We start from the raw sequence: 23,091 nt of genomic DNA on the forward strand, positions 1-23,091 counted from the left end.
CGCTATCATTATCTTCTCCCAGAACTTCGTCTTTTTGCCCAGATACGTGACGTTATTTAGGCCGAATTAGCTCTTGGGCAACGGACTTTCCGTATTGATTGGAATCATTTCTTGATCAGAAGTACCATCTTCGTTTTTGTAGTTGCAAAGGTTAGTCCAAGGTCCGACATCTACGAGGAGACTCCTCATAACTAAGCCCATAGGTTAGCCTTCTCCGTGCATCCCTTCGTCTCTTGCACAAACCATCGCAGCATTTTCATCTGGTTAACCAATGAGGAAAGAATAAAATGTGATATTACAATGATTTTCTTTTAGAAATAAGTCTTTAGCAGCTGACCACCTTCGAGCGAGCTGAGAAACTTTTTCCATTCGCAAGAGCTAGGTAGTCACCTTGAAAGTTGTTTGCTTTGGGCAACCTGGCTTTCTACGACGGATCTTTGATTCGTCAGGAGTTTAGTTGTATGCCCTCCGCCTTAGGACCAATTCAATTACTAGCGATGCAATGAGGAGGGCGGACAAGCAAATGTAGGAAATGTAGGGTTGGTACGGATTTGGACCAAAAATGTTTTGGTGATTCTATACTCCAAAATATGGAACACATATCCGCCAATAAGCCCTGGGTTCGCAAAAAAAATTGAAAGTTGAAACAACATAACAGTTCGGGGTTAATAAAATGGCCAGAGACGGTTTGCCAAATTAACAAAAATTTCCCAGCAAGACAAAAGACGCTCGGAAATGCATTTAAGATAGACTTAAAATCCAAATCGAACAGGATTTTAATAAGTGTTTTACCGCTTAAGAGATGGTTAACTGTAGTCATCCATTTACGTAAAATTGGATGTCTGTTCAACTAAAAACACTTAACTGTTTTCTACTTCCCATTTGAGGTATTATAAAAATAGAGATATACAATTACACTTTAGATAAAATATAGATACAGCCGATTTTGCCGTAATGAATCGATAATATTTTATTGTTTGCAGGTATCTTCTTGCTGGTACTGATATTCCTCTCGATAGCCGGCAACATCCTCGTCTGCGTCGCCATTTACACAGACCGGGGTCTCAGAAAGATCGGCAACCTCTTCCTCGCCTCCTTGGCTATCGCTGACCTCTTCGTCGCCGCTCTCGTCATGACGTTCGCCGTCGTCAACGACCTCCTAGGCTACTGGCTCTTCGGGCCGCAATTCTGCGACACGTGGGTCGCCTTCGACGTGATGTGCTCCACAGCAAGCATCCTCAACCTCTGCGCCATCTCCCTGGACCGCTACATACACATCAAGGATCCCTTGAGGTACCCTGTGACTTAAATCTACTTATTTCTTTCACAAACGATTTTTTTAAATTTAAATAATCTAACTGAAACATTTTAGACAAAGCATAAAACGTTTAAAAACTTAATTAAAATAAAAGCTACTCGTCATTTTTATATATTCTAATTGATCGATAATCGACTTCAAAGTGCTCAGATTTTGAAAATTATTCTTTTCATCTACAAAGTGTATAAATTTATGTTGAAATATACTCTGTGCCTTCTCTCTGGACCGCTATATAGGCATCAAGTAGAATCCCTGAAGTACACTTTATACTGTTAAAGAAAAATACTTATTAAATTTGTTTTTGAATAGGATATACCCAAATGACTGCCTCAGTTTTATTTTTCTCGTTTATTTTTAGTTTTCATTTTATACTTTGCAATTATTTGTATTCCGCGATTATTGGAAATTGCTCCTGGCCACCAAGTTCTTGAGAATAAGGCCATATGACCCACATAGAGTGCCAGGGAAGTGTTCTAGCGTGTAACCGATTTTTACATAAAAAAACCTTTATTTTATTTAGTTCACAAATAAAATATTGTCACTAAACAACGATTTACAAACATTAAACTGTCAAAAGTCAGCATAAATCTTGTTTTTGTTTTTTAATATTTTTTAATCGGTGAAAATAATTTTGTATAGAATTTATGGTAATTAATCATTTTATCTATATAAACTGCTAAAAATTGAATAGGGATATTGCCAATTTTGTATATTAACTTTTACTAACATTTTTATTTTAGTTTTATTATAAAATGTATTAACATTTATTGGAAATTATTCATTTTTAATGAAGGAAAATTTAATTATGGAATTTTGAAAAATAACTAAATCAAAGGTTTAATTTCATAATTTATTATTGGACACATAATATATATATATATATTATGCAGGTTGGGCGACCAAGGCCCGATGGGTTAAATGCCTGGGTATACTCGTACCCCATCGCTAAAAGATCCGGGACTTGATTGGCTCACGTGTCCAGCAATAAATGCATAAATCTCTTGGACCTGTTCACAAGCCCCAAGATTTTGGACCATTTTATTTCGGGGAGTGATTTGGTGATGTCCGCTCCTTCAAATATTTCAAATCTAGACCTAGCATACCTATCACACTCTGCGAGGTAGTGCCTTGCCGTTTCTTCTTTTATTTCGCAAAGACGGGAAAAAGGATCTGGTAGAATACCCATTACGGAGAGGTGTCTTCTCAATGGGCAGTGGCCCGTCAGAATACCTATCAGCCTCCTAATTCCCTTCCTTGAGGTAGAGAAGAGCCATTTCGATTCTGCTGGTTTGATCGCCTTAACAAACTCTTTCGATTGCCTGTGGTATTAGTTATGATTTCAAGTGCTAGAGTGGATGTAGTCGAAAATGATCCTGTCATCATCAGACAACCTAGTCTTTGAAATGACCTTAATTTGTAATTTTTCGCTTTATTTTCTAGACCTTTCCTTGCTTTTTTATACTAAAGCTGCGAAAAATAATCTAGTTAGAATAATTGCAGTATATAGCCATTTGGCTACCCATGGTTTGATGCACCATGTTTTACCGACAATTCTCCTACATTGTACCATTGATATATTGCCTTTCCTGTATACAGTGACTCACAGATTCGTTCACAGCTGAATGCAAATTGGGTTATATCATTATTTACTTTACCAAACAATTGTAAGACATCAAATAAACGTAGTTTTTTCATAATTTTATTTATCTTAACACAAATTGTTCCTTTATCCAAAAAATTAAATTGTTCCTTTATCATGATTATGAAAATAATATAAAAGGAATTACCGTGTGCGAACGATAATATGATAGAGACATAGCCTTTAATAATTAGTCCTTTAATATTTTGTATGTCCTCCTTTGGCTTCCAAAACTGCATCAGTCCTTCTGGGCGCACTTCTCACGAGATTTCTGTACTGTTCTGGACAATTAGGTCCCATTCAACTTGTGTTTTTTCCCAAAGTTCATCGAAGTTTGAAGCGTCTCCTGCAGCATCGGCTAAAGATTTTTTAGTTTTCCCCACAAGTGCTCAATTGGATTAAGGTTAGGTGACTGTGGGGGCCATTCCATGACATTAAAACCACGATCAGCAAGCCACTGTTTGCTCAGCTATGGTTTCTTCACTTTTCCCGTCGCTCTTAATCCGGCCTCACGTAAACATCTCCGTTTGTTTCAGCACTGACATCCATATCATCATTATCACGCGGCCTACGCTGAATTTGGACAGCCTTGTCAACCTGTCATGATCAAACGGAGCGTAAATACAACGCCTTTTGGCCTCGGAAAATTTTGTTTTATGACCACTCCTCTTCTTTTCAAAACAACTATCGTAAATTCCGGAAGATCATTCAGGTTTTGTTATTACCCCAATAATAACAATTTATATTTTTTTTAAATTTCACGATAAGGAAGTCCTTCTTGTAGAGATTTTATTATTTGATCTTTCAAAAATGTTGAAAATGGCTTCGTACTGTAATTAAATGAAAAAGATCATAACCATTAAGGAAAGGAAATATTTTCAATATGTAATAAAAATAAATAAATTGATGATACCTGATAACAAATTTGAGATGAATTATTGAATGGTTTTTGCGAAATTTGCAATGAAGTAATCCGACTCACAAAACTGTTCACACGAAGACTGGTAATAAACTGGCTCAATTCAAAGGTATAAACATAAATAAAGATTATTAGGGTGAATGTTTGTTTACCAACAGTTCAACGAACTCAATCCTATTGTCTGGATTAAAAAATACGGGATTTGCAAACTAGAGATAATAGAAAATTGTTTACTGATGTGAACAAATATGTGAGTCAATGTATGTTATTGATATGACCTTTCCAATCAGGTTTCCTGTCAAGCGTCACACCAGGGAATTTGATTGAATTCACTAACTTCAATTCTATCCCCTGAAATTTAGGGTTTTTAAAATTGGATTAAAATTATTGTACACAATAAAATTAAACAATTAATACCGTGTATAATGTTTTCTGTTATCTAAAACCTCTATGCACCTGTTAGGAATACTGTTAATAAGGTTGTCACTAATTTCATAAGGAATTTCACTCCATAGATGTTGCAATGATGTACTCAGTTGGTGCAGGTCAACTAGCTGCGGATAGTGATCGAAAAGCCTTCTCTGCAACGCATCCTTCCATATGTGCTCAATGGGATTGAGGTCTGGAGACAACGGGGGAAGGAAAGATGGAAAATTTCAGGTTTTCTATACATTGATGAACAAATCTGCCTCTATGGGTCTGGCCTTGTCATCCAGAAATCGAAAATCCCTGCCAATGAGATCCCTGGTTTGAGGGATGTATTCCTTGATAATTTCTTGGACATAACGGACTACGGTGAGGGTGCCTTCAACAATATCAAGTCCAGTTTGTCCTTCTTTTTAAACCCCAACCCATACCATTACACCGCCTCTTCCTAACTGCATTGAAGGGAGCACGAACTGGGGCATTCTACGTTTGTTCTTGATTAGCATCGTAATGCGCTGACTGAGATCCACTACCAGGCCTCCTATTAGCAATTCCAGTCTCTCCGAATCGGGCTAAAGCTAAGACCACGCTCTGAGAAACGTCGACTCCCTCTGGGTCGTCCACTTGCTGGTGACCTCACACAATAATATTGCCACTTCTGGTTCAAGATTTTGCCTTCCCATGGTTAAAGAGAATACAACTGGTTTAAAATGGAGAAAAGGTGTTTCACCAAAATGATTAATCTTCATGTTTACTATTCTTAAGTTAATCCGTTATTGAAAATGAAGATTAACATTTGTTTTTGGTTTCTATTTTCTATTTTGTTTTATCCAACTAACAAGAATATATCGGTTAATTTAATTAAAATAAATAGGATAAGAATACATCACAAATATCCCTATTCATTTTTGAGCAGTTTACTGCACTTTTGTGTTAATATTTACGACTGTTTGATAGTAAAATACGTACATTTGCTAGCAATTGGATTGGTTTTATGATAGTTCATAGAACCTCCCAACAGAAATACTCCCTTGACAACAACGTACAGTTAAAAATTGTGTTACAATGATCAAAAACCATAAGACGAGATAAAAAAAAGTCACAAAAAGGTTCGAGAACCTTACATATTAAATTGACTAATTTTCGTGGTCCGCTTGACCAATTAATATCTTTCAATTAATTAAGGATTTTAGTTGAGATAAAGTCAGTGTCACGAGTGGGATTCGAACCCACGACTTTCGGCTAGATACGCCGCTACTCGACCACTTGAACTATCGTGACCTCGATCTCCTCCGCGTGACCAATTAATTACATTCAATTCAACAATTACAAATGTCAAAAGGTGGGGTTGAGATGGGATGTTAGTGTCCGAGTGGATCGAGGTCACGATTGCTCAAGTGGTAGAGCAGCGGCGTATCTAGCCGAAGATCGTGGGTTCGAATCCCGCTCGTGACACTGCCTTTTTTTTATCTCAACTAAAATCCTTAATTAATTGAAAGATATTAATTGGTCAAGCGGACCACGAAATTAGTGAATTTAATAAGTTAAAATGAAGTATATCTTCAATAAAGCTCTCCGTGGCCATTTCATTTGTCGCCAAGAATCAAATAGATTACACGACATTTGAAAAATGGCAAAAAGGAGGGAAAATTCAAAAGGTGGGGTTGAGATGGGATGTTAGCGTCCGAGTTGTTCCAAGTCACGACAACTCAAGTGGTAGAGAAGCGGCGTATCTAGCCGAAAGTCGTGGGTTCGAATCCCGCTCGTGACACTTACTTTTTCATCTCAACTAAAATCCTTAATTAATTGAAACTTACATATTAAACAAAATGAGCTCTATAGCTAGCCATCCTTCACCTCTATTGGAATTGGAACATAGGAAAGTTTTATTGATTTTACTTTATGAATATATCAAATTGTCAATTGAACTATACTTCTTACTAAGCATATATTTTATATTTTTTTACAATATTTATGTATTGCAGTAGAATATACCTTTATTTTTCGTCCAATAATTTTAAAATCATCCCTTAAAAACTATTTAATAAAGGAATTTTATGTTATCTCAGGAGCTTAAATTAATAAATTAAATAAAACCTACCTATTCGCTCTTTTTTAGAGAGAGGAATTTAATAATCACATTATTAATTTAATTAAAAATTGAAGCTCTATTATAAAGGGTGGTGTTATAAACTTATTAAAATGACACGCTAGACAATTGTTTACGAGTTAATTTACTCTCGGATCATAAATTTATGAAAGACACCCCCTCAACTTATTAAAACGTCAGTTATACTCTGACTTAGACCGCTTCTATTATTTTCGCTCCATTTTATTCCCGACAAAAAGAAAATTGACAAAAGAACGGGAACAATTGTTAAAGTAACAATTGATTAGGAACAATGAGGTAATCCGTGCGATCATATTTCTGATAAATTCCTTTTAAAAAAAATTACTCATTGCATCAGCAGTGTCATATTTGTACAATCTTCTTACTAAAGTACAACTTCTCTTACAATTAAATGGTAACATTCGGCAACACTCTGGTCTAACCCTAAACAAATAGAGAGCCTGGAGAAACTGTGTGTAAACAGATAGCATTCTGTTAATTGAATAATTAAGATGAGATTCAAGACGCGCTAGGATTTAGGACAAGTCCAACTGCTTTCTCATTATCAACTTTCCATATGTAAAGCACAAGAATACCATTTGTCGTAATCAATTGTACAACGATATTCACAATTTTTATGATAATATGTTTATTTTACATTAACTTGCACCTTTACAGATTACAAAACGCGTCAAAATACGGTCGTTATTTGCCAAAGTTGACCTTGCAAAAAATTTTTAACCCGTAATTGAATTAATTTGTGTAATGCACACGGTTTAAAGTGGACTATTATTATCAGCTGTGGCTATAATGCATGACCTATTTAGTTGTGCGACATATTCCAATTTTGCTAATTGATTAATTGATGTGTATCAGTGCTTAGAGATCTCGACCTCCATATCCTTAAGATAAATATTCCAATTAATTTTCAGGGTTCAATTAGCTTAGACTGTCGCGCATGATTATAAACGGAAGCAATGAATAGTTTTCATCAGAATAACATAAAATCTAATCGTCATTTCAACAGTTTAAAATTTTAAATAAGAACGTATATTCTTGATCACGGTTTTAAAGGATTTTTTACAGTGACGGTGGGGTAATCTTATTTTAAATTGGTCAAAGAAAAACAAAGTTACGAAACCAGAATGTGAAAAGAAAAATCTTAATTTCGGTTTTATTATTAAGTATTTCCATTTGCTGGTTTACTACATCGATATACTCTGGTTGAAGAATTATTTGGTAGTCCTAAATTATAATTAGTCCTAATCATAATTTGCTGTTTTGGAGCTAGCCGGTTTTATGAATTTCTTGGATGATGGGTTTTTCGAACATCTCTGCCTTCATGTTTGTTGTACTTGATGTTCGAAACATGTGGGTACCTTTTTACAAACGTTATAGGTTTATTAACTAAAAACGTGCACACCCAATGCTCGCAGACTCATCATCATCACAAGAAATTCAGTTCAATCAGTTCCGCTTCATTAACGTTTTATTTTATGCTATGTATTGTTATTTTACACGTGAAATTATTATTAATAATGACCTATTTAAAAACAAAACACAGAAATTTTCTTAGAACTAACAAACAAATTACTTATTCGAAATAATAATAAAACCAAAATTACTATATTTATTGCCACATTCTGTATTGAAACTTTGTTATTCTTTGCCCTCATTAAAATATGTTTGCGCCAACTTTTTCAGTATACGAAATCTTTTAAAACATGTCGTAAACAAGGATATGTTCTTATTTAAAATTTCAATGTTGTACTGGCACTGAAGTATCCTGACAACAAATATTTTTAAAAAAGCAGTAAAAATTTAAAACGATTAAAAAATATTGAACACGTATTTTTTCGAGCCCGTTATTTGTTCGAGAGAAATTCAGCCGGACCATCAAAAAAGGACACTGTATAACTAACTACTGATCCATAGGCATGTCGGTGGTCGCAACGGTTTAGGCGTTGACACGGTGCTTATCATTGTAAAGTGAAGGCCCCGGGTTCGAATCCAGCGGCCCTTCATTCGAACCTGACATACTTACAAATGGGCTTTTTTTTCAAAAACACCGGCACCCCGAGATTTTTATATAGTTTAATAGATCAATGATAAAAGCTTAATTACTCATGTTCATAAAATGCACTTTTATGTGTATTTTCAAGATTTTTCGTAATGTATTACAGAGATAATCCACAAAGGAAAGTTTGACCTAAGTAGGCTTTACTGTAATAATCCAATGCTGGATATTATTTGTTAAATAGAGAAGAGCCAAGTCCGGCTTGCAAATTGCCCAAACCCTTTAAAGGCAAATTATATCTCTTCCACCCCACGAGGACATCACAAACGCATTTTTTTTTGTTTTAAAGTGGAACAATTTCGCTTGCTCGGCTAAATGTATAAATTAAATTAAGGCCACTTGGCAAGATTTGAGGCGAGTTTGTAAACTAAAAGTACGCCGTAATTTCTCTTATGATGATTACGCTAATGAAAATAGGTTAATAAAGTTTAAAGTACAAGGGGCTCTTTTGCTCCCGGGGGAGATCGTTGCCGGCTTCTTATCATTGAGCGTGAAATAACAAGATTCAAACTGAATTTTCAGTCAAATCTAATCGTCATTGTAGCTAATAAACATTTTCAATTAATCCAATACAAACGGGACTAGGCAAAGAAAGCAAAAAGCTTACACAAGAAATATTTACTTGAAAACTACCTTGGTAAAAATTATTCCTGATTATTAAGAAATCGTGAGATGCGGTCTGGTGTGATGTAGGTTTCAGAAAAACATTTTCTTTATCGTGTCAACGTTTCGATCTTTATTGAGATCATCTTCAGGGCCTGGGATTTACAAGCATGGTTTAAATTTAACAAATACAAGTAGGATGTGGAAAAAAATGAATTTATACAATGCAAAATATATTTCTTTTTATTCAATCCAAGTATTTCTACTCACTCAAAGTGTTTGTCTTCTGTGTAATTGTGCCATTCTTGCGTGTCTTGTCGAGAGTGCCAGTGAGATATTGATGTTTTATGTTTATATACGTTGAATTTTGAAGGAGTGGGAAGGAAGTCGACTTCAAAATCCAACGTGTATAAACATAAAACAACAATATCTTACTGGCACTCTCAACACGTCACGCAAGAATGGCACAATTACACAGAAGACAAACACTTTGAGAAAGTATAAAATACTTTGTTTGAATATAAAAAATATATTTTGCATTGTATAAATTCACTTTTTTCCACATCCTACTTGTATTTGTTAAATTTAAACAATATTTGTAAATCCCAGGCCCTGAAGATGATCTCAATAAAGATCGAAACGTTGGCACGATAAAGAAAATGTTTTTCTGAAACCTACACCACACCATACCGCATCTCACGATTTCTGAATAATTATCAACTAACGGCCACTACTCACCACACATTATTCCTGATTTTTATGATGGTTTAGAGGGTGATGATTAGGGATGGTCAGCGTGGTGGTTTTGAATAATTGCGAGAAAACAATAACAGTGTAAATCTGACTTGACAACGCACCGACCAAATCGCTGGATCTAGAGGGCTGAAATTTCGACAGTGCATGCCTATAATGACATGAATAGCCGCCACGAAAGGATTTTTTGAAATTACATCCCTAAGGGGATCATATGGACAATTTTTTACCATGTACAGGCCGAAGTGAACTGAAGAAGAGAAGAATTAGAGAACGAAACATTATATTGGAATGCCTTACTAGCACTCATTAGAAATGAAGAAAGCACCGCATTAAAAAGGTACATTAAAACAGAGTCCAGCGTGGACGAAGTCGCAGTTAAAATCTATTCTACTTATACAAAAATCCATCAGCGATCGAAAACATCAAACAACGTAATTCAAACTATCCCCATGGACACAAAACGGCAACACAAATATGTACATGACAATAGACTAAAAACAGTACAACTGACAAAAGAGAAATACAAAAACAAAGAATGAATCCTTAGCCCAATAATCAACTACAACAAAAATAAGATCAATAAAATGATGAAAATATCACGACAAGAAACAAACACTTAATGCCATACTTTATGCCCGTACTAGATGAAACGTACAAACTATCATAATCAGGCATTACAGGAGCACTGAAGACGTTGAACCCAGACGGAAAATTACTGTGAAAAACAGACATAAACCAACCCACTTGGCAAAAAAAGCAATATGCCTTGACTTGCGAATGCGGAGACACAGATTTCAAACAGACACGACGGAAAAGAAAATATCGACGCAAAGAACTTAAAAAACGTTTTGGTACACTTTTTATAAAGGATGGAGAGATATTTTTCATTTCTTTGTGTGTTTAATGCTCGAACTTCGGATCTTTTGGACACTGTTTGTGCTGGATAAAGAAAGAAAATATAAAAAAATTACGTAAAAGGAAAAACTCACTTTTTCGGTGGGGACAAGTGTGAACCACTCACTGTAGGTCGTCTCGCAAGGTTTGTGCTCCAGGTGCAACGCCGAAGGAAGACCTATCGCTCCAAAAATGTGGAAATAGGATTAGAAAATGACTGGAAAAATCAAGAAAAACTTTGGACATGAAAATAAAAGGGAAAAGAGAAGAGGTGCTCACTGGGCAAGGTTGGTACCAAAGAGTGGTTTAAACCAGAGAGCACGGGAGGTGCTTTACAGGTTCTTTACACGAACCAAGAGTTTCCTTGGAGTGGTTGAGGATAGGTCTAAAAGATCAAAGTGCAGAACCGACTCTGCTCTGCCCAAATAGGGACAATACATTGAAAATCAAACTACGATCACACCTTTCACAAAGCACGAAACACTGCACGCGAACAAAAAGGTCGAAAAAAGGTCAAAAATGAATATACTCGCCAACTTAGAAATATACAAACGTAACACATTTAACACTAAAAAAATTAACACACAAATAATCAACATTTCACACACATAACAAATATAAAACACTGTAACAAACAATAAAAATATCAACCGTAATAATGCCTTAAGCCAGAAACACACTTACCCGATGCTACCCGATGCTACCCGACGCAAATCCAAACTCCGATTTTCCATAAGGTTGCATTACCCCCGTGCACATCTACCCGATGCTACCCGACGCAAATCCAAACTCCGATTTTCCATAAGGTTGCATTACCCCCGTGCACATCTACACGATGCTATGCCACGCTAACCTACCCGACGCTCTGCGATCCCCACTGTCCAGATTTTCGTCGAGTAGCATCGAGTACAGTCGAAGACAAAAGAACCGAACACTCATATTTTTATTCGAACTACATGTATTATTGTCGTTATATTAATTACAACAAACTTATTTTAATATAAACCAAATTAACTGTGATTAAAAATTAATTAGTTTTTATTTAAAAAATTAATTTTAATGGTTTGGTAGAAAATTAGTTAAAACATCGGAATACGATTTTTTGATATAATGAATTTAACTAACAATTTATTGGCGTAATATTAGATCAATTTATTACACGGTTTTGCTCATCAAATTTAATTAACAATTTATATCATAGTTTTGTTCGTAAAATTACATCATTTTGTAATGTCGGATAGCATCAGATCAGGACACTCATATTTTTTATAGTTTATTTCAAACTAAGTACATGTAATTTTGTCGTTATATTAATTACAACATGTTATTTTAATGTAAACCAAATTAAACGAGATAAAAATGCATAAGTTTTTATAAACATTGTTTAATTATGATGGTTAGGAGTAACTTTATTTAAAACAATTAAGTTTAACAACCAATTTATTAGATGGTTGAGCTCATAAAATTTAACTAACAATTTATTACAAGGTTTTGCTCAAAATAGTGCATTAAGAACAAAAGATGCGTTGCGATTGTGATAGTGATTATTGTGTACGTGGACTGTACGCGACGTGTGCTTGCGTCGGATAGATGTGCACACCCCATCAAAACGTGGCAAGGCGTCGGGTAGCATCGGGTAGCGTCGCATGGCGTAGCATCGGACAGTGTGTTCCTGGCTTAATCCACCGCCACACCGCAAATCTCACGACTTATAGAAGGAGACATGATTTCCCCAAAATAATCCAGACCTATCGCTGAAGATGTAGAAATGCCGAAACGTATCTCTCTGAACTGAGAAGAAAAGGTAAAAGTTCCAGACTACTCCTGGCTCATTCAGAAAGTGGCCAAGTGTTAAGCAATAAAAGTAAAAGAAATGTTGCTTATAAAAGTTGTCAGGAACTAAAAAATGAACGGACCTGGCCACAGTGTAGATTATTTTAAAGATCATTTTACATAGATATGCTAACTTTTTTTGGGCGGGATATGCATCTTGGCTCTTTTTCACGGTTAGGCTTCACGATTGGGATATAATGTACATCCTGCTCAAGCTTTTTAAATCGTTGAGACAATTTTAACAAAAAAAAAAAATCTAAGATACTAGTTTCCAAAAAATATAATTTTTAAATATTATAAATCACCATTTTTGTATATAATATATTATTACAATCTTGATAAATTGAAATTTGTGAAACCAATATGAATTTAGGAAGAACTCTTTTGACTTTTCTATTTGGCAAACATCAATTTACTTACTCAGGTTCAACTTTACATTATCAACTCTGTTGACCCTGGGGCTGTGTTCAAGTCCCTTTGTTCCCTATCTTTCTTATTGTAGTTTCGAGTTTTGGTTTGATCTCCGATCGAAATTATCTCAAATAATTAGTGATTTGCGTTCAATTATAATTACATATTAAAAAGTTCACGGATCAGCACAGAACAATCACTCGTCAAAGTTTTCAAGGATTTATCCCACTCATTAATGTTTAGAACCTTTAATAATGTTATCCAATAAGCAACAGAGGATTATCTACAAAGGAAATAAGTATGGTCTTTCTAATTGGCCTCGCCATTATTCGATTTTTAATAAATAATTTTTGTTAAATTTTAAAATATTATGAGATAATCGTTAAACCGAAGATCTTAAAAATATAATGGTTTTTTTAATGATTAAAAATGATCAGGTTCAAGAAGTTTTTATAAGTTCTTTTATTAATTTTTCTTAGTTGTGTTAAACGTCGTTTAAGATTGTTTCCTGAAGAGTTTTGAAGTCTGTGCTAATTTTAGAACAAAGTATTGTTCAGTGAAGAATTTTATATAGACTTTTTGACGGTGAGGATGGCTGGAAATGATAGTGAAAAATGATGGACGTTCTTTCCGATAAGAAGTAAGAGCCTCACCAAACCAGGTTTTTTTTTACTTCTTGAAAGTTTAAGCCAAGTTATTGAACTTTAGAAGTCTAGATTAACATCTAGCTAAAAGACATAAACATTTACTGTGTAATAGTGTAGGTTTTAATATTTTCTTGAACATCTACGTAATAAAACGAGCCAAACTGACTTCATACATTTTGATTTTACTTAAATGTTTGTTAAAATTTATTATGAAGAAAATTATTTAGTTTTCGTGGTCCGCTTGACCAATTAATATCTTTCAATTAATTAAGATTTTAGCTGAGATAAAAAAGGCAATGACACGAGCGGGATTCGAACCCACGACTGCGGCTAGATACGCCGCTACTCTACCACCTGAGCTATCGTGACTCGGATCCACTCGGACACCAACTTCCCATCTCAGCCCCACCTTTCGAAAAATGGCAAAAAGGAGGGAAAATTCAAAAGGGGTATCTAGCCGAAGGTCGTGTGTTCGAATCCCGCTCGTGACATTCACTTTTTATCTCAACAAAAAACCTTAATTCAAAGATTATTTAGTTGTCTAAATTTACAGTTACAGTGTAGCAGTATTTAATAAATTAATTCTATTCTAATCTAATTAAGTTCTAGGATCGTAAAATAAACTCTACACTTGTAAACAAATATAATCAAAAATATAAGAACCGTATTGTTCAACTATAATATTGCTATAGTCCATGTAATATTCTAATTCCGTCCTTCGAAAAATTCTCAGGTTTTTGAGCTATGAATTCCTAGATGCGTTTTTTTTTTTTTTTTTTTTTTTTTAGCAGGTTATATATAGCATAGGTTATATCAATTCGAATGCAGGGCCGCTGGATTCGAACCCTGGACCTTTACCTTACAGTGATGAGCGCCGTGTCAACGACTAAACCGTTGCGGCCACCTACGCCCCTCTGGCTATTCATTTTCGAAATTTTATATCTGATTTAATCAACATAATTTTTGGAACTTGATCTGTAATCCTATATCCCCTACATAGTTTCGTTCGCAACACATATTAAATAAATAACTTATGTTCCATCGTATTCAGATATACATTTTTTTAAAATTAGAAATGAAATAAATCCAACCCAAACCAAATATTGCGATTTGTGTGTTTATTTAACTAACCAATAATAAGATTTTAGAGTTTTATATTAAACAACTGGAAATTTAGAAATAGTATTGTAAATGGCAACATACAAAAGTAGTAATTTACTTAAAAATGTTAAACATAAACGCTAAGGTGTAGAATATAGCTAAATATTCTCTCTGTAGAAAATAATAAAATGCTATTTTGTTAGGGGAAAGAGGATCACTAAACTAGTGAAAGGTTTGACCGATTAAGACGAATAGCTTTTGAACACTTTGTACTCTAATAGAAAAAGGGTTGCGAAAAACAAATATTACATTATATAAATTGAATAAGTCGAACCTTTCCTAAGTTAACTACAGAAAGAAAATTCCACGACGAAATGATGAATGGTTTTTCTCTTGTCCGGCGCGTTTAACGGACCGTAACCGTCCTGGAAAAGAATTACGAAAGGAGACAAAGAAAGAAATTGGACTACCTGACACGGACACTTGCGACTACATCCCCAAAGGGCATGTTCGCCCTTTTCCCGTACAAGAACAGCGCAGTGTTGGGAAAATTGCCAGTCGACATGGCGTGAAACCGACATCAACCGCTTACTTTTTCAATTTGAACATTCAAGTTGGCGTCAGTGAAGGAATCACGGCAACTTTTATTTCCCTTATCGACAGTCGCAAATATTCAACTTCTAATAAGTTTAGATTTTACGAAATTAAAATTATTTTGCCCACTTTTGAATACGAATAACAAATTAATAGCAAAATTTCCTAATCATTTCTTGTTGAATGAGCAAACCACTATATAGCAAAATAGTAAAAATGAGAGAGAGAAACATCGAGAGACAAATGGAAAGACGATATAAGGCAGAAGGCTATCATGTCAAGTCGAAGAAATTGAGAAAATAGAAAAGAGAGAGAGATGAATGAATTAATTGATTGTTGCGGGGTTTTTTTTAGAAACGCAGAATTCGCTCAAATATTTATTATTATTAATGGAAAGAGAGAGAGAGAGAAATAGAGAGAGAGAGAGAGAGAGAGAGAGAGAGAGAGAAAGTGAGTGAGAGATATGAATTAATTAATTGATTAATATGGGTTATTAATATTAGGTAGAAAAACCAGAGAAAATGAGAGAGATGGAAGTGAGAGAGGGAGATAAATAAATTAATTAATTGTTGCGTGTTTTTTAGAGAAGCAGAATTTGGTCAAATTCCACTCATATGTAGTGGGAGAGAGAGAAAGAGCGAGGGAGAAATTAGAATGAGAGAGAGAATGAGAGAACAAATTAATTGACTATTGCGGTTTTATATAGAGTCGCAAAATGTGGTCAAATATTTACCCCTCATACAAAGTGAGAGAGCGAGAGAGAGGGAGATAGAAGGTACAGAGTGAGAAAAAAAGAGAGAGTGATGAATGAATTACTTAATTGATTGTTGCAAGGGTTTTTTTTTGAGAATCATTATTTGGTCAAATGTGTGGTGTTTAGTGACCACGATCTCCGAATAATCATTTGGTCAAATATTTACCACTCATATGTAGTGAGAGTGAGAGAGAGAGAGAGAGAGAGAGAGAGAAAGAGAGATATGAATGAATTAATTGATTAATGTGGTTTTATTTAGTGCTTAAGAATTTGGACAAATATTTACCACTCACACTTAGTGTGAGGAAGAGAGAGGAGGGTAGGAGAGAGGAACGAAAAGAAGAAGAGACAGGACACACTTAGACAAAATGACATATAGGCTGACCTGCAAACATAGATAAACTGAGGAATAGGAAGACAAACATAGACAGACTAGCAGATACCGAGAGAGTGTCATCAGTATTATTATCTTCAAAACATGTAGTCTTATTTCGGTCCAATGATAATTCATTGGTTGTTTCTGTGTCACGGGCCAGGGAGTCCCTGGAGAACAAGGAGACTCCTTAAGGTCGGGGAACCCCCTGCAAAAGGAAGGGACTCGGAAAGATTTGGGCGAATGAACGCAGGTGCGCTCAAGCCGTCCTGAAGGTAGAATCTTCTACTTTCTCATTAAGAATGAGAAAAATATCTGTGTAAATAATATTAGTAGGACTTATTCGGGCACTGTTGTAAATTTGAAAGATTATATTTATTTCATTTCATTTTTGTGATCGTTTTCATCACGGGAATCATGTTCCATGGGAGAAAGGGTGACAACTATCGTACTCGCTTTATGACTATGATATGATTTATGGCTCGTATTAATTTTTTTTTCTTGTGCAGGTATAGCCGATGGGTGACAAAGAGAGTGGCGATTATAACCATTGCTTGCATCTGGCTGCTGGCGGGTCTGATATCCTTCGTCCCGATTTCTCTGGGCCTTCACCGCCCTCCTCAGCCTCTTGTCTACCATTCCGGGGACGCAGAGTACCCGACCTGCGCCCTCGACTTGACGCCGACATACGCAGTCGTCTCATCCTGCATCAGCTTCTACGTCCCCTGCATCGTGATGCTGGGGATTTACGCCCGGCTCTACTGCTACGCGCAGAAACATGTGAAGAACATTAAGGCTGTGACACGACCTCTCACATCACCCTCCCTGCCACCGATGCACCACGTCTCATCATCCCCGTACCACGTATCGGATCATAAAGCTGCCATAACGGTTGGCGTGATCATGGGCACTTTCCTACTCTGCTGGGTCCCTTTCTTCTGCGTCAACATCATCGCGGCTTTCTGCAAGACCTGCATACCGGGCATGGCTTTCAAAATCCTGACATGGCTGGGCTACTCCAACTCGGCCTTCAACCCGATCATTTATTCGATATTCAACACGGAGTTCCGAGAGGCTTTCCGACGGATCCTCACCGCCCACTACCCGCCCTGCTGTTGCCGGGGCTACTCATCGGTAGTCCTCAGCCTCTCCGACACAAAACCGAGGCAGGACGTCAAGCAGAACGGCCGCAAGGATTTCCAGACGCCGAGATCATCCGTAGGCTCAATACGGCAAATCAGAGTCAATTCTACCGAAAAAGTCATGTTCGACAATGAAGAAATTTCAGCTATATGACTTGATATCCACAGCTGAGAAAAAGATACTGAGCTGTAGAAGGTCGAAATAACAATAAATCGGTTTGTTCCACAATGACTTTAGAGGTGAAGACACAAACATTTACAACAATTACAATAATTCAATCAAACACATTAGAATCCTCTCAATCCTATTATTTACCCAATCAACTAAATAGAGAAGATGCTTTTCTCAGCTCTAAACATAAATGTTTTGAAATTTATAAAAAAAAAAATTATGAACAAACCAAAACTGTACATATGTAATCACTAATAATATGTATATCTTGAACATGGAAATGATAATTTAAAAGTTGTAAACTTGTAAATAATATGATTTTTTTATTCTATTAAAGCGATAAGCTCTTATTAAAAGAGCATTGTAAACAAAAGCAATGATATAAGTAGCAAAGAGATTCCTTTAAACACACTATGAAGATGTGTCAGAGGCAAGGTGGTGGCCACTTGAATTTTTTTTTTAATTATATAAATCTAGCAGAAAATGAGTAACTTATTATAATACAATGTAATAATAAACAGAGCCTGAAATCATTATTCTTACATAAATTCAAAAATTTATTCTTTTTTTTATGAATTTTAATATTTGGTTATTTTTTAATGTAGATAACTTATTGAACTTTTTTTTCTTTTTTTTTTTTTTTTTTGTGGAGATTATTAGGACTAAATTCATAGAAAGGTCAGCATGATGGCATGATGTCTCATTTTCAGCCTTCTAAGTTCACATTGGCGGCAACGACAGGACAAAATCAGTGAAGATGGTATTTGGGTGCTCAGTTATGTGTTGATAAAATTTCACATATCCTTCTTTCACCACATATGGTATATTTTGATCACAGTGAAGTAAGTTATGTATATATAAAGGTGAATTGATGATAATTCATAGAACAAAATTTTGGTGGACTTGGATTTTTTTTTTCTCATTAAGAGTGACTTGCCCCAGGAAAGGTGGCGCATACTCCAAATGGGATGGAAAAGTGATAGGTATAAAAACCTTTTGTTGACGAGTGAAAATGAAGAACTCTTGTCAAAAAGACTTTAGAAGAGGTTCACCCAAAAGTCTTTTCAATCGATATGTATTGAATATTTAAATTCACTAATTTCGTGGTCTGCTTGACCAAGTAATATATTATACTTAATTAAGGTTAGTTGAGATAAAAAAGTCAATGGCACAAGCGGGATTCAAATCTCGAGTTGAAAAATGGCAAAAAGGAGGGAAAATTCAAAAAGGTGAGGTTGAGATGGGATGTCCTAGTGGATCGAGGTCACGATAGCTCAAATGGTAGAGTAGCGGCATATCAAGCCGAAGATTGTGGGTTCGAATCCCGCTCGTGCCATTGACTTTTTTATCTCAACTAAAAACCTTAATTAATTATAATGTATTGAATATGTCGTAAAATGTGATGCCTAAATATTTGATGGTATTAACTTCAGATATCCAAGCTGCATCCATTACTATCAGTGTCATTTCATTAGTTTCTGTGAAAGGTGAATCTACAAATAGGGAAGACTTTTGGGGATTTAACTTTTACATGCCATTTTTGAGTCCCGTCATGTTTTAATTTTTTAAGTTGCTTCTTTTGAAGAAAATGATAAAAGTGGTCTGGCCAATCCTTCAATATTTTCATTAAATAAATTTATATTTCCATAAGAAAATAATAAATATACAATAATTTTTGGCCACTTTGGCAAAGGGTAAAACACAGCAATACCTTCCTACTAGTCAACTTCAATATGTAAATAATGTTTAGATATTAATGATAAGTATAGTGTAAAAAAAGATCATGATGATGACGTAAAAATTGTTGAAATGTTGAACGTCACTGATCAGGGATTGAGATATTTAATTTAATAAAATAAGAAACTTATTAAGAATTGTACAAAATAAGTGTAAATATCAATTTTTAAGGAGTGAAGTTATAGAATTATTAAACAAATAATAGAAGTTTTTTACCACTTAGATCTTCCTTTATCTGACTAAAATATCTTATCAAGCTTGTGTATATAATAAAATGAATGTATAAATTAATTTGTAAATACTCATCTATAAGTCAGTCTAAACAAAAAATAATACCATAAAATCTCCAAAAATTCTGATAAATAGAAAAAGAATATTTAAAAATGGTCAATTTTATGCTTAATGTTTTACACTTTACCAGAATCTATTGGAAAATTATTAGAAGATGCCAGCTTTAAAAAAGTCGACATTTGCGAATGGATATTAAAATATTATAAACTTTTCTGAAAAAGGTTGTAAGTTAGTCGCCTCTTCTTGGCAATATAAATATTATATTATAAAAAGAAACTAGTTGTCTGTTAATTACACAAAAATTGTTGTCTAATAGAATAAACAAAAATAGTGTTTATATTTTGAAAGACAATTGATAAAAAGCTTAAGCTTTTTAAATAGTTTTGTACTCATATACAAAATTTGTATTTATTTAATATTCAAGTAAATCAATTTCAATCAAAGTTATATTTATCAAAAAGTAAAATTATATTATTTGTGAAATTGGGTTTTTAGCTAAAAAACCTTAGAATTTGATTTTTTATTACAAATTTTCCAATGAGTTCAATCAAAAATAGGAGCTTTCTTAGAAACAATATTAGTTAAACTAATCCTACTTATTTTTCTAATGTGAAAGACGAAATTATTTTTTAATAGTTCCAATTATTAGCGATCGAGTGGGAAGACCCAAGAGTTACCATTTTTCACTGTTACCTACAACTTCATTGTGATATCCAACTGTACACTTCCTTCATGTAAATATGTCTCTCAATATGATTTGTACATAACCATTAAACTTGTACATGAGGAAAATAAACATAACTATGCTAATGTATTGTTTTACCCCAAATTCCAGTATAAATTTTAGAAATATTGCAAATATAACCTGATCATGATCATGGAATAAGTAGTAAATTTTTTTTCTTGGATATGACACTGATTTTATGGCCAGCACTGCACCCAGAGGAAAATTGGTAAGAGAAGCAAGCCAATACTGGCACTTAATGTATTAAACATTTTAAAAGGAGGATTTTGAACTTACTGGGAAGAAAGGTTATGAGTCTGTAGGAAAATATGTGATTGTGAGGTTTCCAAGCTTTAGGAATGAGAATGATGATGGAATAATTCCAAAAGAGAGTAAATTGACTGGTGTGTATGTATTGTTGGTAAAAACGTAAATAAATATTAATTTTTTTTTTAAACATGCATGTTAATTTTGTTTTTGTGTTTTGAAAAAGTTTAAACTCATTCTCAAGTCTCAAAATAAAATGGAGCTGTTAAGTATCAACTCATACTAACAATATTATTAAAAATACCAAAAGAAATGAGATATTTTGTGTGGTCTGCAGAGTGATGAATGCATAATTTTGTCGTTACCAATCATTGTGGTCTGCGTTCTTTGTTTTCCTATGTTGGTTGCCAGGTATGTTTTAACATTAACATAGAAACGTTTCTGACGGGCCAATACAGCGAGGATTGCAGAAATAATTATGATAAAATTCACTATTTTTCGTGGTCCGCTTGACCAAGTAATAGACACTTAGAGGTGGAATACCGGCGTATCAAGCCGAAGGTCGTGGGTTCCAATCCCGCTCGTGACACTGACTTTTTTATCTCAACTTAAAACCTTAATTAACTGAATTGTATTATGATAAAAACTGATACTGCTATTTTTGTGGTGTTTTGAAATTTGTCACATTAATTTGAAAGCGATGAAACAAAATAAATCGATAAATTTGACATATAAAATTAAAAACTCAAGAAAAACGTGTATTTTTTAACTTCCGTTACATACTTTAAAAAATTTATAAACAAATTTGGAATAATGTCTTTATTTTTATGACTAAATTTGTCAGTTAAAATTCAAACAAAATGATTATTGGATTTCTTTATGAACTATTATTTCCATTTACTTCTTTTTTTATCAAATGGTGTTAGTGAGAAACATCAGGCAATAAAAATATGAAACTTAGAGAATGAAATGCTGCTTCATCCTGGAAAAAAAATATAATGAAAATTATGTAACATTAGAAAGGGTTTTTACATTACTTTCGATCGTGTTGGTGGGCAATTTTCACTATCTCCATGAGAAAGCCCGGCCCTCCTGTGTTCAAAGCAGCTTTACAAGTTGCGTGTACAAGACCATTGTAATGATTGACCTGGAGCGATTTCAGTCTCAGTTTTCTTTCGATTTGTTTTAAGCCTGTCACGTTGAAAGTGACAGCGGAGCATCTGAGTTTCACCCTCGCCAGGTCTATGTCAAGGTTCTGCTTTTCAGGACACTTATGTCTCTTGGCTCCCTCCTTCTTTTGCAACATCTGCTCTTTTAAACTCCTCTGGTAAAATACATATGCCCTGTAGACACTAATAGCCACGACAATCGCAAACGCTGCTATGTGAGTCATTTGTACCATTGACATTGACATCTTTCATTGGAAACAGCTTAACTTCTTTCATTTGTGTTTCTATTTTACAGCAAAGTACTTTACGATCAAAACCACCATTATATTTTGTGTATGCTTACAGTCTCCAGGTAGATTTAGCCAATTTGGGTTATTATAAAATTCTGAACTTCTTTTTTAAATACACAAAACTATACAAATAATAGAAAATTTACAAGAGAGTAATATTAAAATAACCTGAATTTTGATACATATTTTTCTTTTGCTACCGTTTCCATGGAGACAAGCTATTAAAGCTTAAATTTTTATGTATTTAATTTCTGTGTAAACATTTAAGATTGAAATTGGACACTTTTTTAATTTTAAAACAGCTAAACAATAGGGGCAGGCAGCAAAATCTTTAAATTAAATAAGGAATTAAATTCACTAATTTCGTGGTCCGCTTGACCAATTAATATATTACAATTGATTAAGGTTTTTAGTTGAGATAAAAAAGTCAATGGCACGAGTGGGATTCGAACCCACGATCTTCGGCTAGATACCCTGCTGCTCTACCACTTGAGCTATCGTGACCTCGATCCACTCGGACACTAACTTCCCATCTCAACCCCACCTTTTGGTGGAAAAATGGCAAAAAGGAGGGAAAATTCACACAGAGAGAGCACAGGGCCGATGGGAAATGCAAGGTTGACACACAACACTTACATTTGGACCAATGCTTGTGTATGTATCTGGCATGGAAAGAAAGATTGTTCGATGTATCCTACCTAATTAAAGGATGCAATTCTTTGGCTCCATACAGGGAACGCGTGGGAACCTGATTTGAGAAATGTGCTTGAGCGTGGCAGCGAGTATTTGGGTCCCCTGTCCATATTCTTTGAGAAAATGGGGTTGTTTTTTTGCTTTTTTTATT

General features: G+C 34.6%; 2 protein-coding genes across 4 annotated transcripts in view; one reads left to right on the plus strand and one right to left on the minus strand.

The window, feature by feature from the left end:
* The window catches only part of LOC106662604 (dopamine receptor 1-like), a 408,947-nt gene extending 390,039 nt beyond the window's left edge, over positions 1–18,908 (plus strand). For both annotated transcript variants that reach the window (XM_014386805.2, XM_024227847.1), the window contains exons 3-4: positions 984–1,293; positions 16,965–18,908. In XM_014386805.2, coding sequence (XP_014242291.1) covers positions 984–1,293; positions 16,965–17,751 — 1,097 coding nt within the window. In that variant the 3' untranslated portion in view covers positions 17,752–18,908. The remainder of the gene's footprint in view (positions 1–983; positions 1,294–16,964) is intronic.
* Positions 18,909–21,595: 2,687 nt separating this feature from the next.
* Positions 21,596–22,459, minus strand: LOC106662444. Of its 2 annotated transcripts, XM_014386537.2 has the most exons (3): positions 22,301–22,459; positions 21,826–22,241; positions 21,596–21,770 (listed from the first exon to the last, which is right to left on the minus strand). In XM_014386537.2, the coding sequence occupies exons 2-3, from the start codon at positions 22,200–22,202 to the stop codon at positions 21,746–21,748; spliced, it is 402 nt and encodes a 133-aa protein (XP_014242023.1). In that variant the 5' UTR covers positions 22,203–22,241; positions 22,301–22,459; the 3' UTR covers positions 21,596–21,745. The 2 variants fall into 2 exon arrangements, with proteins under 2 accessions (XP_014242023.1, XP_014242022.1); XM_014386536.2 differs by having other exon boundaries at positions 21,826–22,443.
* Positions 22,460–23,091: the final 632 nt, after the last annotated feature.

Source organism: Cimex lectularius, unplaced genomic scaffold (genome assembly GCF_000648675.2).
Source record: "Cimex lectularius strain Harlan isolate CLEC.00 unplaced genomic scaffold, Clec_2.1 scaffold151, whole genome shotgun sequence".
In the NCBI taxonomy this organism is placed as follows: domain Eukaryota; kingdom Metazoa; phylum Arthropoda; class Insecta; order Hemiptera; family Cimicidae; genus Cimex; species Cimex lectularius.

Coding starts and splice junctions, on each gene's coding strand:
- LOC106662444 (XM_014386537.2), bottom strand. CDS start 22,202: ATGTCAATGTCAATGGTACAAATGACTCACATAGCAGCGTTTGCGATT. Junction 21,771..21,825: donor GCCCACCAACACGATCGAAA/GTAATGTAAAAA, acceptor TTTTTTTTCCAG/GATGAAGCAGCATTTCATTC.